This window comes from Tupaia chinensis, unplaced genomic scaffold, assembly GCF_000334495.1.
Source record: "Tupaia chinensis unplaced genomic scaffold, TupChi_1.0 Scaffold000377_2, whole genome shotgun sequence".
Taxonomy (NCBI): Eukaryota; Metazoa; Chordata; class Mammalia; order Scandentia; family Tupaiidae; genus Tupaia; species Tupaia belangeri.
Genome location: NW_006159876.1, coordinates 2,798,396 through 2,814,212, shown reverse-complemented (window position 1 = coordinate 2,814,212; position 15,817 = coordinate 2,798,396). Strand labels below are relative to the sequence as shown.

The 15,817-nt window shown below is 48.5% G+C and overlaps 1 protein-coding gene across 1 annotated transcript in view; it reads left to right on the top strand.

Annotated features, from left to right (window-relative positions):
* The window catches only part of MAP2K1 (mitogen-activated protein kinase kinase 1), a 108,632-nt gene that overhangs the window by 59,394 nt on the left and 33,421 nt on the right, over nt 1-15,817 (top strand). The window contains exons 6-7 of the mRNA XM_027773822.1: nt 11,627-11,704; nt 13,019-13,070. Coding sequence (XP_027629623.1) covers nt 11,627-11,704; nt 13,019-13,070 — 130 coding nt within the window. The remainder of the gene's footprint in view (nt 1-11,626; nt 11,705-13,018; nt 13,071-15,817) is intronic.

Genomic DNA, 15,817 nt, shown 5'->3' with positions numbered 1-15,817 from the left:
GCAGCTCTCTCCTGGGCTGCCTCTAAGTGCCATGCCACCTGTAATTCTCTGTTCTGTCGGGGACCCAGGAGGCTGTCTGTGGGGCGAGTGTGGTGGAACTCAGGGCCCGTGCTTCAGAAGTCGGGATTAAGCCCCAAGCATTGAGAGGCAGTAGCCTGTTTCCTTAATCGGACCCTGTCGGGTCCTCTTTTACCAGACTGTGTGTCTCCCGGATATGTGAATAGGGCAGTTTTCTCTTCTCTTCTCTTTTCTTTTTTAAATTTAAATTTGCCGAAGAGCACGTGCACTTGCCGGAGAGAATCAGACAGAGAGGAAGAAAACATCCCCTCAGGGGGGAATGATCATTTCGTAATCCCTTTTCCTCTATTTTTCCATCCTGTTGGGGTTTTGGGCGCACACACACATGCATCTGGTATGTTTGTCAAACCACCAGGGCTGAGACTCAAACCACATGATCAGCTGTGCAGGACACTAGGCCACGAGGCCAGCCCAGGAGGAGTATTTTTCCTAAATCTTTCCTGCGTATTCATGACAGAGTGCATGAGAAGGAGAGAAAGGTGTACCCTCATAGTGCTTGGTCCTGCTATGACCTCCTTTTCTCCCGTCCTCTGGCCTGCCGGGGTGCTGGGCCTGTGTGCACACTCCTGACCCAGTGGCCCTGTGTGTTTCCAGGCCTCCGGGGTCAGGACTGCAGTTGTGGTTGGTGTGCAGCTTCCAGCTCCGCAGTCAGTAGGCTGCTGGCTGCACCGCAGAGGCTGGGCCAGGACAGTCTTTATTTGTCTTACGCTGACCTGTTCTAAGGTCCCGAGGAGGCGTCTTCACTCTGGAAGTCTTTACTCAGTCTGGATTCATGGACGTTGGTCACATCCTTGGTGCCCCTTGCCATGTCCGCTCTTTACCCAAGCCTTTCTGTCTAAAAGGAGATGACACTGGACGTGACGGGTTGGCATCTCGTCCTCTTGGCCTACATCCAGTAACTGCAAGTTGGGCCCATCCCTCTCCCCTCCGGAATTTGGCTCTCTGAGAATGGCGAGATGCTCCCACACAAGTCCCCAAAGCAGAAAATATCTCCAGAATTACTCTAGGGAGTCTGAGCCTGGAAGACTGACTCAGAGGCTGGGAGAAGAAAATCTACTGAAGCTAAGCACAGTGTCTGGCACCTGTTAGGTGACAAGTGTTGAATGAAGGAGGGTGGCCAGTTCTGGGGAGTCCTAGTTAGGCCTGGGACTTACGTAGGGAGAGTTAGGCCTGGGAGCCAGTGCTCAGGCCTTCTGTCCCTGGGTGTTCCGAGGTCCAGAGGCCGCCGGAATGGTCTGGTAAGGCTGTGAGAGGCTTATCGCTGCCAGACGCTCTGGGTGGGACCATGTGGGCAGCAGCTGTGGCCTGAGGTCCAAGCAGCCATGCGCGCAAGGGAAGTTGAAGATACTGCAAAGTTTGTTAGGTGGGACAATCAGCTCCATGAGTGGAGTCTTTCTGGCAAAAATCTTTGTGATACTCCAAAGAAAACTCCAGAATTTGGATAAAAAACAACATGCTTATCTTTGGGGTTTTGGGCGCACACACACATGCATCTGGTATGTTTGTCAAACCACCAGGGCTGAGACTCAAACCACATGATCAGCTGTGCAGGACACTAGGCCACGAGGCCAGCCCAGGAGGAGTATTTTTCCTAAATCTTTCCTGCGTATTCATGACAGAGTGCATGAGAAGGAGAGAAAGGTGTACCCTCATAGTGCTTGGTCCTGCTATGACCTCCTTTTCTCCCGTCCTCTGGCCTGCCGGGGTGCTGGGCCTGTGTGCACACTCCTGACCCAGTGGCCCTGTGTGTTTCCAGGCCTCCGGGGTCAGGACTGCAGTTGTGGTTGGTGTGCAGCTTCCAGCTCCGCAGTCAGTAGGCTGCTGGCTGCACCGCAGAGGCTGGGCCAGGACAGTCTTTATTTGTCTTACGCTGACCTGTTCTAAGGTCCCGAGGAGGCGTCTTCACTCTGGAAGTCTTTACTCAGTCTGGATTCATGGACGTTGGTCACATCCTTGGTGCCCCTTGCCATGTCCGCTCTTTACCCAAGCCTTTCTGTCTAAAAGGAGATGACACTGGACGTGACGGGTTGGCATCTCGTCCTCTTGGCCTACATCCAGTAACTGCAAGTTGGGCCCATCCCTCTCCCCTCCGGAATTTGGCTCTCTGAGAATGGCGAGATGCTCCCACACAAGTCCCCAAAGCAGAAAATATCTCCAGAATTACTCTAGGGAGTCTGAGCCTGGAAGACTGACTCAGAGGCTGGGAGAAGAAAATCTACTGAAGCTAAGCACAGTGTCTGGCACCTGTTAGGTGACAAGTGTTGAATGAAGGAGGGTGGCCAGTTCTGGGGAGTCCTAGTTAGGCCTGGGACTTACGTAGGGAGAGTTAGGCCTGGGAGCCAGTGCTCAGGCCTTCTGTCCCTGGGTGTTCCGAGGTCCAGAGGCCGCCGGAATGGTCTGGTAAGGCTGTGAGAGGCTTATCGCTGCCAGACGCTCTGGGTGGGACCATGTGGGCAGCAGCTGTGGCCTGAGGTCCAAGCAGCCATGAGCGCAAGGAGCTTGCCGCTCCAGCCCTGGGTACTCTTGTCCCTTCTCCCCCAGCGGGTCCTCCCGCCGGAGCCTTTGCACCGGCTGCCCCTGGCTGGGAAACTGCCTGACGGCTGCCATCTCTCTGCCCAGCTTCGGCACCTCCGAGGTGGTGTCAGTGCTGTGCCATAGCCACATCCCAACCTCATCGGTGCTCTGGCCCTCCTTCTGTCATAGTCACGGTGTCATTAACACCTTTTCCCTCAACACTTTGCTATGAAAAATTTCCAGCATACAGGAAGTTGGAGAAGTTGTATGGTGGGTACCCAGAAACCCAGCACTTACTTCTACAGCTAACACACTGTTGTGTGGGCTTTGCCAGTGTTGCCTGTCCTGTTGCTCACGTTGTTTTGTTTGTTTGTTTTTGTTTTTGCTATAGGGCACAAGCGCTCACCAGAAAGACAGAGACAGAAAGTGAGAAATCAATCCCCCAGGCGGGATAGCCACGCCGCAATCCCTTCTCCTCCATTCTCCTCTCCAGATCTTAGGCACACACACACATGAGCCCGGTGTAAGTTTAAGCCACTAGGTCTGAGACTCGAACCATAGTCGACTACGTGGGAGTCCAGCGACATAGTCACTATGCCAACTGCTGGTCCCAACAGGTTTTGTTTTTTTAGAGATTTTTGCTATAGGGCCTGTGAGTTTGCCAGAGAGACAGAGAGAGAGTGAGAAATCACCCTCCAGGGGAGGTGGCCACACCACAATCCCTTCTCCATTCTCCTCTCGTGATTTTGGGCGCACATGCGCGCACTCACGCACATGCCTAGTGTGAATTTCAAGCTGCCAGGTCCAGGACTCAAACCTGAGTCGACCGTGCGAGTGTCCAGCACCTTAACCACTATGCCACCTGCTGGCCTCCTCAGTGTATTTTAAAATAAATTTGTGTCATCAGTATTCATTGAACTTCACCTTCTAAAGCGCTCAGTAGGGGCGTTGACCTTTCCTAGAAGGTCTAAGCTGCCTTGGCCCTCCCTGGTCTGAGTCTGAAGACCCAAGGGGGAAGTGGATGCTCCTGGTCAGAACAGGAACGCTTTGTCCCTAGTGCATGGTGGCTGAGCAACCAGGGAGCCGGGGGCTTGGGGTTGAGGTCCTCTTGCAGGAGTAAAAGCTTCTGAGCTGCTATTTTCATAAAGCATTTGTCTCTTCTATAGAGAACTTTCTCAAAAGTACCATTGAAATAGTTAATAATTAGCTTCTAAAAATAAGCCCGATTTCTGCAGCTTTAGTCAGTGAAGGCAAGCTCTTGGCAACAGCGAGGTGGAATTAGAAGGTGGCAGGGTGAGTTGCAGGCGACTCTGGGTAGTCCTCCCATTATGTCTTGCCACCTCCATTGTTCACTCTGTAGCTCTACTTGTAGCTCAGGAGGTGAAAGGGAAGAGAGCCAGTGTTTCCTCTTTTTTTTTTAAAAAAAATTTGATTAATTATATTTTTGCCATAGGGTGTAAACACTCGATGGAGAGAGACAGAAAAACAGTGAGAAGGAAAGTGAGAAATCACCCCTCTGGATGGATGGCCATGTTGCAATCCCTTCTCCATTCTCCTGTCAGGATTTTGGGCATGCTTGTACACGCACCCAGCATGTTTCTAAGCTGCCTGGTCTGGGACTCAATCCATGGTGGGCTCTGTGGGAATCCAGTGCCTTAACCACCATGCCATCTGCCCTGCTGGTCCCTTCCTTTACATCTTGCCACTTCCATTGTTCACTCTCTAGCTCTTCTTATAGCTCAGAAGGAGGTTAAAAGAAGAGAGCTTTGTTTTAAAAAAATATTTTATTTATTATTATTATTTTAAAGTTTTCTATAAGGCATGTGTGTTTACTTGAGAGAGACAGAGAGAGGGAAAGTGAAAAAGCAAGCCACCAGGCCCCAGGATTCAAACTGTGGTCGGTTATGTGGGACCCCAGCACCGCAACTACCATGCCACCTGTTCGCCCTGCTTTCTCCTTTTTAATAGCAGTTTACCGTACCACCCCCTGGGAAGCGTAAGCCGGCAGTCAGCTTGGCTGCCCTCTGTCCTAGTTGCTGTCAGGGTCAGCGGGGAGGGTACTGTTCATTGCCGAAACAGAGAAGGAACCTGAGAACCACAAGGTTAGCTCCTCTACCTCATTCGGATCCAGTGTGAACAGAGGGCCTTTGTTTTCTTGTGGTAAGCGTGCAGACCTCCCTGTTGATCGGGCAGAGCCATTCAGACATGAATGGAAACCGTGTTCAGTTCAAGGTAAGATAGAAGTTGCTTGTGACGTCTTAGCACTGGAGTCCCCCTTTCCGCTGGCGAAGGAAATTGAGCAGTGCCGTGGGGCTCCAGGGAGCCTGTGTACCTGGATGTGCTTACGTAGGCCATGGCCACAAGGGGCCTGGGCACTGCAGAGGCAGCCAGAATCATAGGAGGGATTTGATTGCTTGAGCCCGGGTCACAGCCTGGCTAGGGCCGTCCCAAGGTCTCTAAGAAAATGAATGTTTACCGGGGAGTTCTGCGTTGTTCTCAGTTCACGACTCTACTCTCTTCCGAAGGTTATCCAGGACAGCCCTGAAACTTAGGGTGAGATTAGGAATCCTCCACCTCAACCTTGGTTGACTCACCCACCATTAGGCAGTTGTGTTAGGGAGTTTAGTGTGATCTGAAGCCACACCTCTTCAGGGCTGCCCACGTGCTGGGTGACGCTCGCCGGCCTCTGAGACTCACACCCGTACCCTTTCTCTTTTCTGGGAGCATCAGTGATTCACAGCTGACCGTAGCTGAAATTGATTGGTCTAGGCTAACCTTTTTATAAGTATAGAATTTTTAGGCTGATCATCTATTTCTAGCTTTGCTTCAGGTACCACGTCTTGGGAGAGTGGATCCTCGAATGATTCTTCTAGCGGAGCCTTACCTCCTCTACAAAGAAGGCAGTTTTCTATCTCCCTAATGGTGCCTTTGCAAAAGTGGTGTTCAGTATTTGTTCATTGATTTATACATTGAATTCTTCCCTTTCATAAATAAGTTTAGCAATTTAAAAAGATAAAAACATTGGGCTGACTCTGTAGTACAGCATTAAACACTGTGCATAAGGAGCTGGGCCCCAGATGGCCAACCCTGGTTTGAATCCTGGCCCCAGTGGCTGGAAACACTGCTGGGCATATTTATGTGCATGCCCAAAATCCTGATGGGAAGGAGAACTAGAGGAGAAAGGATTGTGGGGTGAGGTATGGGGGTCTCTCTTTCTCTGACAAGTACACAACACCTTCTGGCAGTTCAATGTCTTTTTGTCTTTTTTTTTTTGGAGAGGTTTTTGCTATAGGGCGTGTGTGCTCGCCAGAGAGACAGAGACAGAGAGACAGAAATCAAGAAATCACCCCCCCCCACGGGGGGATGGCCACGCTGTAATCCCTTCTCCATTCTCCTCTCGGGATCTTAGGCATGCACACATATGTGCCCAGCATGAGTTTAAGCCACTGGGTCCAGGACTCGAACCGCAGTCAACTACATGGGAGTTCAGCGGCATAGCCATTACGCTAACTACTGGTTCCTTAAATGTTCTTTTTTTAATTAAAAAGGTAAGATATATATTCATTGTAGATAGATTAGGAACAATAGAAAAACACAAAGAAGAAACTGTTATATAACAAAAATCTCTGATAATCTTAGCTGCCTAGACTGCAGGTGACCGGCACTCGTGTTTTTGGTTTTTTATTTTGTTTTCTGTGATCATGTGCACACTTTCTCCTTTCCATTGGAGCTAGTCTGTGCTCTGCCTCGTTTGGTGTGCCACATTCCCTGTCACTCAGCGACCTGGCTCTCTGACGGCGTCGCAGAGGCGGGGCCATCTTGCGGCGGGGTGTCTGGGAACCGCGCTCCACTTGTCTAGGCCTTGCCCTCCACTGAGTCTCAGTCTCTGCGTCCTTCCCTTTTGAGCCTTCCCTGGTCCTCTTTGTCTGAGAATCACTCCCTGGCCCCCTGTAGCGTAGTCCGTGTTCCCTTCATCCCGCTCCCGGCCCCTGCCTTATTTGAGGGGAAGACTGAATGTGCCTCGCCTTGTATGAACGTGTCATTTTCCAAGCACAGAGTGCACTTGATCTGTATCTCATGGGTTCTTCTATCCCTAGACATGACCTATCTCTAGACCTTATACAGAGGCATTTGAAAAATCTTGGCGGTACCCGCTCAGTGTAGAGAGAGTACTTTATGGGTCCGGCAGGTGGTATGGTGGTTAAGGTGCTGGAATCCCACATGGCCAAGTGTGGTTTGAATCCACAACCTGGCAGCTTATTTCTCACTCTCTCTCTCATCAAATTAAATAACAACAAATAAAGTTAAATAATTATTTTTAAAAAAAAAGCGAGTGAGAGAGAGAAGGATTTTACAGAATCAGTTTGGGGGGTCACTAGGTGGCATGGTGTTTAAGGCACTGGATTCCCACATGGTTGACCAGGGTTTGAGTCCCAGCTTGAAAATCTTGCTATCTCCCTAATGGTGCCTTTGCAAAAGTGGTGTTCAGTATTTGTTCATTGATTTATACATTGAATTCTTCCCTTTCATAAATAAGTTTAGCAATTTAAAAAGATAAAAACATTGGGCTGACTCTGTAGTACAGCATTAAACACTGTGCATAAGGAGCTGGGCCCCAGATGGCCAACCCTGGTTTGAATCCTGGCCCCAGTGGCTGGGAAACATGCTGGGGATATTTATGTGCATGCCCACAACTAGAGGAGAAAGGATTGTGGGGTGAGGTATGGGGGTCTCTCTTTCTCTGACAAGTACACAACACCTTCTGGCAGTTCAATGTCTTTTTGTCTTTTTTTTTTGGAGAGGTTTTTGCTATAGGGCGTGTGTGCTCGCCAGAGAGACAGAGACAGAGAGACAGAAATCAAGAAATCACCCCCCCCCACGGGGGGATGGCCACGCTGTAATCCCTTCTCCATTCTCCTCTCGGGATCTTCGGCATGCACACATATGTGCCCAGCATGAGTTTAAGCCACTGGGTCCAGGACTCGAACCGCAGTCAACTACATGGGAGTTCAGCGGCATAGCCATTACGCTAACTACTGGTTCCTTAAATGTTCTTTTTTTAATTAAAAAGGTAAGATATATATTCATTGTAGATAGATTAGGAACAATAGAAAAACACAAAGAAGAAACTGTTATATAACAAAAATCTCTGATAATCTTAGCTGCCTAGACTGCAGGTGACCGGCACTCGTGTTTTTGGTTTTTTATTTTGTTTTCTGTGATCATGTGCACACTTTCTCCTTTCCATTGGAGCTAGTCTGTGCTCTGCCTCGTTTGGTGTGCCACATTCCCTGTCACTCAGCGACCTGGCTCTCTGACGGCGTCGCAGAGGCGGGGCCATCTTGCGGCGGGGTGTCTGGGAACCGCGCTCCACTTGTCTAGGCCTTGCCCTCCACTGAGTCTCAGTCTCTGCGTCCTTCCCTTTTGAGCCTTCCCTGGTCCTCTTTGTCTGAGAATCACTCCCTGGCCCCCTGTAGCGTAGTCCGTGTTCCCTTCATCCCGCTCCCGGCCCCTGCCTTATTTGAGGGGAAGACTGAATGTGCCTCGCCTTGTATGAACGTGTCATTTTCCAAGCACAGAGTGCACTTGATCTGTATCTCATGGGTTCTTCTATCCCTAGACATGACCTATCTCTAGACCTTATACAGAGGCATTTGAAAAATCTTGGCGGTACCCGCTCAGTGTAGAGAGAGTACTTTATGGGTCCGGCAGGTGGTATGGTGGTTAAGGTGCTGGAATCCCACATGGCCAAGTGTGGTTTGAATCCACAACCTGGCAGCTTATTTCTCACTCTCTCTCTCATCAAATTAAATAACAACAAATAAAGTTAAATAATTATTTTTAAAAAAAAAGCGAGTGAGAGAGAGAAGGATTTTACAGAATCAGTTTGGGGGGTCACTAGGTGGCATGGTGTTTAAGGCACTGGATTCCCACATGGTTGACCAGGGTTTGAGTCCCAGCTTGAAAATCTTGCCAGGCACGTGTGCATGTGTGCCCAAAACCCGAGAGGAGAGGAGAATGGAGAAGGGATTACAGCATGGCCATCCTCCCTGGGAGGTGATTTCTTAGCTTCCTTTTGCTGTATCTGTCTCGCCAATGAGTGCACAGGCCCTATGTCAAAAACTTAAAAACAAACAAAAAAATCAATTTGAGTTTAAAGAATTATCCTATTTCTAAGGGTAATTTTAGGTTGTGGATGATAATAGAGTAACACCTGCAGCCATAGGGGTGTGAGCCCTTTCCTGCCCTCATACATCAGGGTTCCCCAAGTGAAGCACAGCTCTAAGCTCCAGGTCGAAATGCAGAATTCATGACAGGGATGCCCCGGGGTGTGAGCACTAGCATCTGACTTCTGCCATGCTTGCCTCCTCCTCGTGTGCTCTCTCTTTTACTGCATCTGCCTCATCATCGGCTCTTTGCTGATCTCCCTGCCTTCAAAGGCTCGTCCTGTCTCGTGGCTGCTGTGGTTCTCATCTTCCAACCCCAGGTCGGGCCCTTTACTTCTGCCTCCTCAAAGTTAAGTCCTGGCCCTGGGTGTTCTTGATAGCAGCTGGCCATTTCCAGCCTGACCGTCCTGTGTCTCTTGCACCCACAGTGAGAGGGGCCACGTGCCATCCCAGGAATGCTAAGCAGTTTAATGCCTCTCTGCTTTCAGATGCCTGGAAACATCCTTTTGTTCTCCGCCTTTGCTCCTCCCCTTTCTAGGTTTAAAGTCATACTAAGTGAATAAAGCTTCAGCTCAGATGTCCTCCGTGAAGTGAAATCAGAGTGATTTCTCCCTTCTGCGTGTCTGTAGCACTTTTTGTATCTACCTGTGGTTTTGTTAATTTCACTGAGAATTGTGTATTTTCTTTACTAGTTAACTTTTTTGGGGATGGGGGAGAGGTTTTTGCTATAGGGGATGTGCACTCACCAGAAAGAGAGAGACAGAAAGCGAGAATCACTCCCTCCCCCCGGGGGGAGTGGACACACTACAATCCTTTCTCCTCTACTGTCCTCTCTGGATCTTGGGCACACATGCACACACGCCTGGAGTGAGTTTAAGCCACCAGGCCTGGTACTTGAACCACAGCCGACTACATGGGAATCCAGTGACACAGCCATTACACCAACTACTGGTCCCAATACATTTTGTTTTTAGAGAGAGATTTGCTCTGGGGTGCTTGTGCGTGCCGGAGAAACAGAGAGAAAGAAAGTGAAAAACTACCCCGTGGGGGGATGGCCACACCGCAATTCCTTCTCTTCGGTTCTCCTCTTGGGATTGTTGGGCACGTACCCACACAGGCCTGGCATGAGTTTCAAGCCACCAGGTCCAGGACTCAAACCGTGGTAGGCCATGTGGGAGTCCAGCGATGTAACCATTACACCATCTGCTGATCCCCTAGTTAATGAATTTATTCAGGGCAGAAACTAGCTCTTGTTGATGTCTCCACCCCCTTAAGAACCTAACACAGTCTATTGTACTCGATAGGATTTGTAGAATGAGTTCCCGTTTCCTGTGGCTGTTTTCTTTGGATTTTGTTCATTGTGGTTTGTTAGGTTAATGAAAATGCAGGTTGTGTCTAGTATGATTGCGGTGAAAAGCGCTGCCGTTTTTGAGCACTTACTGTATGCGATTTAGTAAGCTGTGAGTGCTGTGTTTATATTAGCTTGTTTAACCTTAGAATAGCTCTGCGATGGTCATGACAGCCTTACTACCATTCTCACTTTACAAATGGAGTACCTTGGTCAAGGTTCCCTGGTCGGTAAGTGGCAGAGTTAGGATTCAAAGTTAGGCAGTTTACCTCCAGAGCCTTTACCGCTAACCACTGCCCTGTACTGTCAGGTCAGAGCAGATGAAGCCTTTTAAAAAAAAAAAAAATATTGGGAACCAGCAGTTAGTGTAATGACTATGTTGCTGGACTCCCATGTAGTTGACCGCGGTTCGCGTCCCGGACCCGGTGGCTTAAAACTCATGCCAGGCGCGTGTGCGTGCATGCCCAAGATCTCGAGAGGAGAATGGAGGAGAAGGGATTGTGGTGTGGCCATCCCCCCAGGGGGTGATTTCTCGCTTTCTGTCTCTCTGTCTCTCTCTGTCTGGTGAGCACACACGCCCTATAGCAAAAAACCTCTCCAAAAAAAAATTATTTAATTTTATTTACTATTTTAATTTGCTATAGGGCAAGTGTATTCACCAGAGACAGAGAGAGAGACAGAGCGAGTGAAAGAGGGGAAGTGAGAACACAAGCTACCAGGTCTAGGACTTGAACCATGGTCAGCCATGTGGGAATCCAGTGCCTTAACCACCATGCCCCCTGCTGGCCCAGCCTTTTATTTATTTATTTTTAAAAATTTATTTATTTTCTCTGAGAGAAAAGAGAGAGAGAGAGAAAGATAAAGAGAAATAGAAAGGCATTTTCTTTTTTTTTTTTTTTTTTTAGAGTTTTTTGCTATAGGGCGTGTGTGCTCACCAGACAGAGAGAGACAGAGAGACAGAAAGCGAGAAATCACCCCCCAGGGGGGATGGTCACGCCGCAATCCCTTCTCCTCCATTCTCCTCTCGGGATCTTGGGCATGCACGCACACGTGCCCGGCGTGAGTTTTAAGCCACTGGGTCCGGGATGCGAACCGCGGTCGACTACGTGGGAGTCCAGCGACATAGTCATTATGCTAACTGCTGGTTCCCTAGAAAGGCATTTTTAGCAGAGTCTTCATGCCACAATCCACCCCTGGTCCCAACCAGCCGAGATTGTGGACACGCAAGTGTACTTGATGTGTTCAGGGAGGTCCTGGCATATGAACGAGGACGTTTCCCATGTGAGCCCACTTGTGTTACCACGGTGCCCCCACCAGTCCTACATGAAGCCTTCTTTGTGGCCATAGGATTAGCAGTTCATTTCATGATAGAGGATTGGAGTTACTGGTCACTTGACACCTCCCACAAAGTTGTGCATTCATATCCTCTTTGATGTCTGAACAAACCTAAGTGTGCTTACCTGACACCTGGGCGGATATGCCACGTGTGAGATTGACTCGCTCTTGTTCTTGTTCTTAGGATGGGGGTTCCTTGGATCAAGTTCTCAAGAAAGCTGGAAGAATTCCTGAGCAAATCTTAGGAAAAGTTAGCATTGCTGTGAGTATGTTGTGACGTTTTCCCTCCAAGTTCTCTCAGTGATAAGTCAACGAGTCGGCAGGAAGGAAGCCATTAAAGGGGAAGTTTACGAGAAGTGGACTTTCTCACTCGACTTTTTCCTATCTGGAGTCTAGCTACATTATCTCTCTTGCTAGAATGAGAAAAGTGACTTTCTTTACATTAAAATTCCTATTTGTGGCATCAGAAAGCTCTTTTTTCAGTTTGCAAATGTAGAAAAAGTAATTCAATAATAGTATTTTTTAAGTTGTTTAAACTTGCAATAATTAGTTTTATTTGAAAATAATACTTTGCATACTATGTAAAAAGATGGTTACTTGAGGGCTGGCCCCTAGCCTAGTGGTTAGGGGAACCAGAACCCACATGCCTAACTGTGGTTCAAATCTCAGCCCTGGTGGCTTGAAAAACACACCTGCTGTGTGTGTGTGACCCAAGTATCAAATGGAGGGAGAAATGGAGAAGGAATGGTGGCACAACCAGACCCCACTGGGCGGTGCCATCCCCCTATGTTTGTTTCTATCTGATGTGCACACATACCCTATAGCAATTAAAAAAAAAAAAAGAAAAAGAAAGAAGGTGGTTGCTTGATACGGCAGATGAACAAAATGAAACAAACAAACAGAAAAAGAATGAAAAATAAGGGAGGAGGGGACCAGCAGTTGGAGTAATGGCTATGTCGCTGCACTCCCATGTAGCCGACCACGGTTTGAGTTCCAGACCTGGTGGCTTAAACTCAGGCCAGGCACGTGTGTGTGCATGCCCAAGATACCAGGAGGAGAATGGAGGAGAAGGGATTGCAGCGTGGCCATCTTCCCTGGGGGTGATTTCTTGCTTTCTGTCTCTCTGTCTCTCTGTCTTTTTGGCTAGTGCACGCGCCCTCTAGCAAAAACCTCTCAAAAAAAAGGGGGGGGGGGAAGAGGACAAATTTGTGAAGATAGATGAAATATTTTCTTTCTTTCTTTGAGGGGGGAGAGGTTTTTGCTGTAGGGCGCGTGTGCTCACCAGAAAGACAGAGACAGAAAGTGAGAAATCACCCCCGAGGGAGGATGGCCATGCCGCAATCCCTTCTCCTCCTTTCTCCTCTTGGGATCTTGGGCACGTACGCACACGTGCCTGGCATGAGTTTAAGCTACCGGTTCTGGGATTCAAACCATGGTCAACTACATGGGAGCCCAACGACATATCCATTATGCCAACTGCTGGTCCCTAGATGAAATATTTTCTAGATCACTTTAAGAGTGTTTTCCTAAGCATCACTGTTCTTGTTCCCGATTGTTTCACACGCCTTTCCTCTAGGTGATAAAAGGCCTGACTTATCTGAGGGAGAAGCACAAGATTATGCACAGAGGTAAGGAATTACTTGTTAGTTGTTCTATTTGGACTTTTAGCTGAAATCCATAGGTTGTTGCATCCTCTTCTTTTTGTGTTTTATTTTTGTGTAAGAGCCTTTTAATGATTATTTTATCTTTGTTTTAAGTCATTGTTTATTTTGACTGAGGCAACGCGTCCTACCCTCTTTTTGGTCTTGATTCACCTGGTACCCGAGGCTGTGAAAGCCACTGAGCAAGCCCAGGCTAAGAACCTGGTCACAGCACCGTTAGTTACTCAGTCCCCAAGCGTCCTTGGACTAGACTGTGCATAGACCCAAAGCCATGCCCGAGCAGCTGCATGTGAGTTTAAAGGTACACACACACTTAACATATGACCATACCGCTCTCAGGTCTTTATGCGAAACTAATGAAAATACATATCCATATAGACTCATTCAGATATTTAAAGCAGCCATATTCCTAGTAGCAACAAGTGAAATGTCCTTCAACAAGTGAAGAGATAAACAAATTGTGTATCTATAAATGCGGGCCAGCCCAATAGTACAGTCGGTAAACACTGTGCATTGGGAGCTGGGTTCCACATGGCCAGCTGTGGTCCAAGTCCTGCCCTGATGCCTTGAAAAACCATGCCAGGCACGTGTGGTTGTGCGCCCCAGGTCCTGACAGGGTGGAAAATGGTGGGAAAGGGATTGTGGTGTGACCACCCTCCACCAGGGAGGAGCTGCTTTCTGTCTCCGTGACTAGCCTGGGTGCCCTCTACACTGCAGAATGCTATTCAGTCATAAAGACGATTCACACAACTTTGACGAATCTCAAAAAAATTTATGTTGAGTGAAAGAAGCCAGACACAAAGTAGTCTAAACTGTTTCCATTTATATAAAATTTTAGAGAAAACAGTAAAAAATCCATAGTGACAGAACATGGGTCAGTGGTTGCCTGAGAATCTAGGGAGAGATGAACTTCCAATGGGCCTGTGGGAACTTTTTGGGGTGATGGGAATATATCTTGGTGGTGAATACAGGGTATATACCTTTACTGGAAGTCACACTGTCCACTAATGTGGCTGCAGTTTACGTCACGTGGATCATACCTCAGTCAAGTTTATTTTTAAAAGATGATGAAGTCAGAGGGAAAACGAGCGGAGAATGTGGCACCATCCGCCGTGCCTCTCCTTGCTGTACTGCTAACAGGGAGGGGGTGCGGAGGGGGTGTGAGAAGTGAGCGCACTGGAGTGGAGGGAGCTGGCCAGCTGACAGGCCGCCATACATGAGGTGATAAATGCCACCAGTGAGCCACCCGAGCTGAAGTGAGCCGCCTTTAACAAGGCCGACTCAGGTGCCTTTCTGATGGCCTCCTTCCCCCACCCAATATTCCTTTCACTACTACAGCTTCTTCCAAATACTCATCCTCCAGGTCTTCAGTTAGAGCCACCTGACTGGGACAGAGTTCCCAAATGTTAGAGGGTACTTCTTGTTTTTTAAAGTTTATTTTATCTGAAAGAGAGAGAGATGGATACTCCCAACAGGGCCTTGAAGTCGTGATCCCCCGCTCAGTCTGTGTTATGGGCGTGTGTCCGGTGCATGCAGGGGGACTTTGAGACTCAAATCTTGGACCTTCTGTTATGGGTTGTTTTGATCCAGTAGGTCTGGGAACCTGAAAATGTAAGAACAGGCTCTGCTTATTCTAATTTAATTCTTTTAAGAATTATTTATTTTATTCATCATTATTTTTAAAATTTGCCATGGAGCATGTGTACCACCACAGACAGACAGAGAGAGAGAAAAAGAGAAAATGAGAAAGCAAGCTAGCAAGCTGCTAGGTCTGGCACCCACATGCCACCTGCTGACCCCAGCTTTTTTTCTTTTCTTAATTGAAAAAAAATTAAATTATAAATATACACATAAAATTTACCTTTTTAAAAAAATTTTTAAAGGGTGTGTACACTTGTCAGTGATAGGGGGAGGGAGGGAGAGGGAGAGAGAAAGAGAGAGCGGGAGAGGGGGGAGAGAGGGAGCGAGAGAACGAGCGAGCCCCCTAATGCAGCATGGACATGCCACAGTCCTTTTCCCATTTCTCAGAGTTCTTGTTTTTCGAGTTGGGGGCAGGGATTGCACTGCAGTCGGCCATGTGGGGTCTGGCTCCCTCACTTACCACACTGCTGCGTGGCATTTCCCATCCTCACCGTTAAGTGTAACACTCGGTGGCAGTTGGCAGTGCACACAGCTGACAGCCGTGCCCATCACGCATCGCCACGACTGTTTGCCTCTTGCAGAACCGAAACTCTGCCCACTTACTGACTGCCTGTTTCCTCTTCCCCCAACTGCTGGGAACCACCCTTCTTTTTTCGTCGTCTGTCAGTTTGACTACCTCAGTACCTCCCGTGAGTGAGATCCCATAGTAATAGTCCTTTTATGACTGGCTACTTCTCTTAGTATGTCTTCAAGGTCGTAGCTTGTGTCAGACACCGTTTTGCTCTTGTTTTTAAGTATCTTTCGTGAGAGGAGACAGAGACAGGCACCCCCTGCAGGATCCCGTGCTGTCACTCACCCTCAGTCTCAGCTGGCCTCGATCACACACACGCGTGTGCTCTCCCATGTCAGTCCAGTTGTGTTCGCGCCGCCCCACTGCCCGGCTCCAGGCGCTGATTTTTAAGTAAGCACGGTTTCCATGCTTTTTGATCTGAACCTCTAGGTGTCCTAGCACGGGTGCCATGCAGCCAGGCCCGGCCATTGATGTTGTCAGCGCTTCCTAGGTAGTTCAGCAG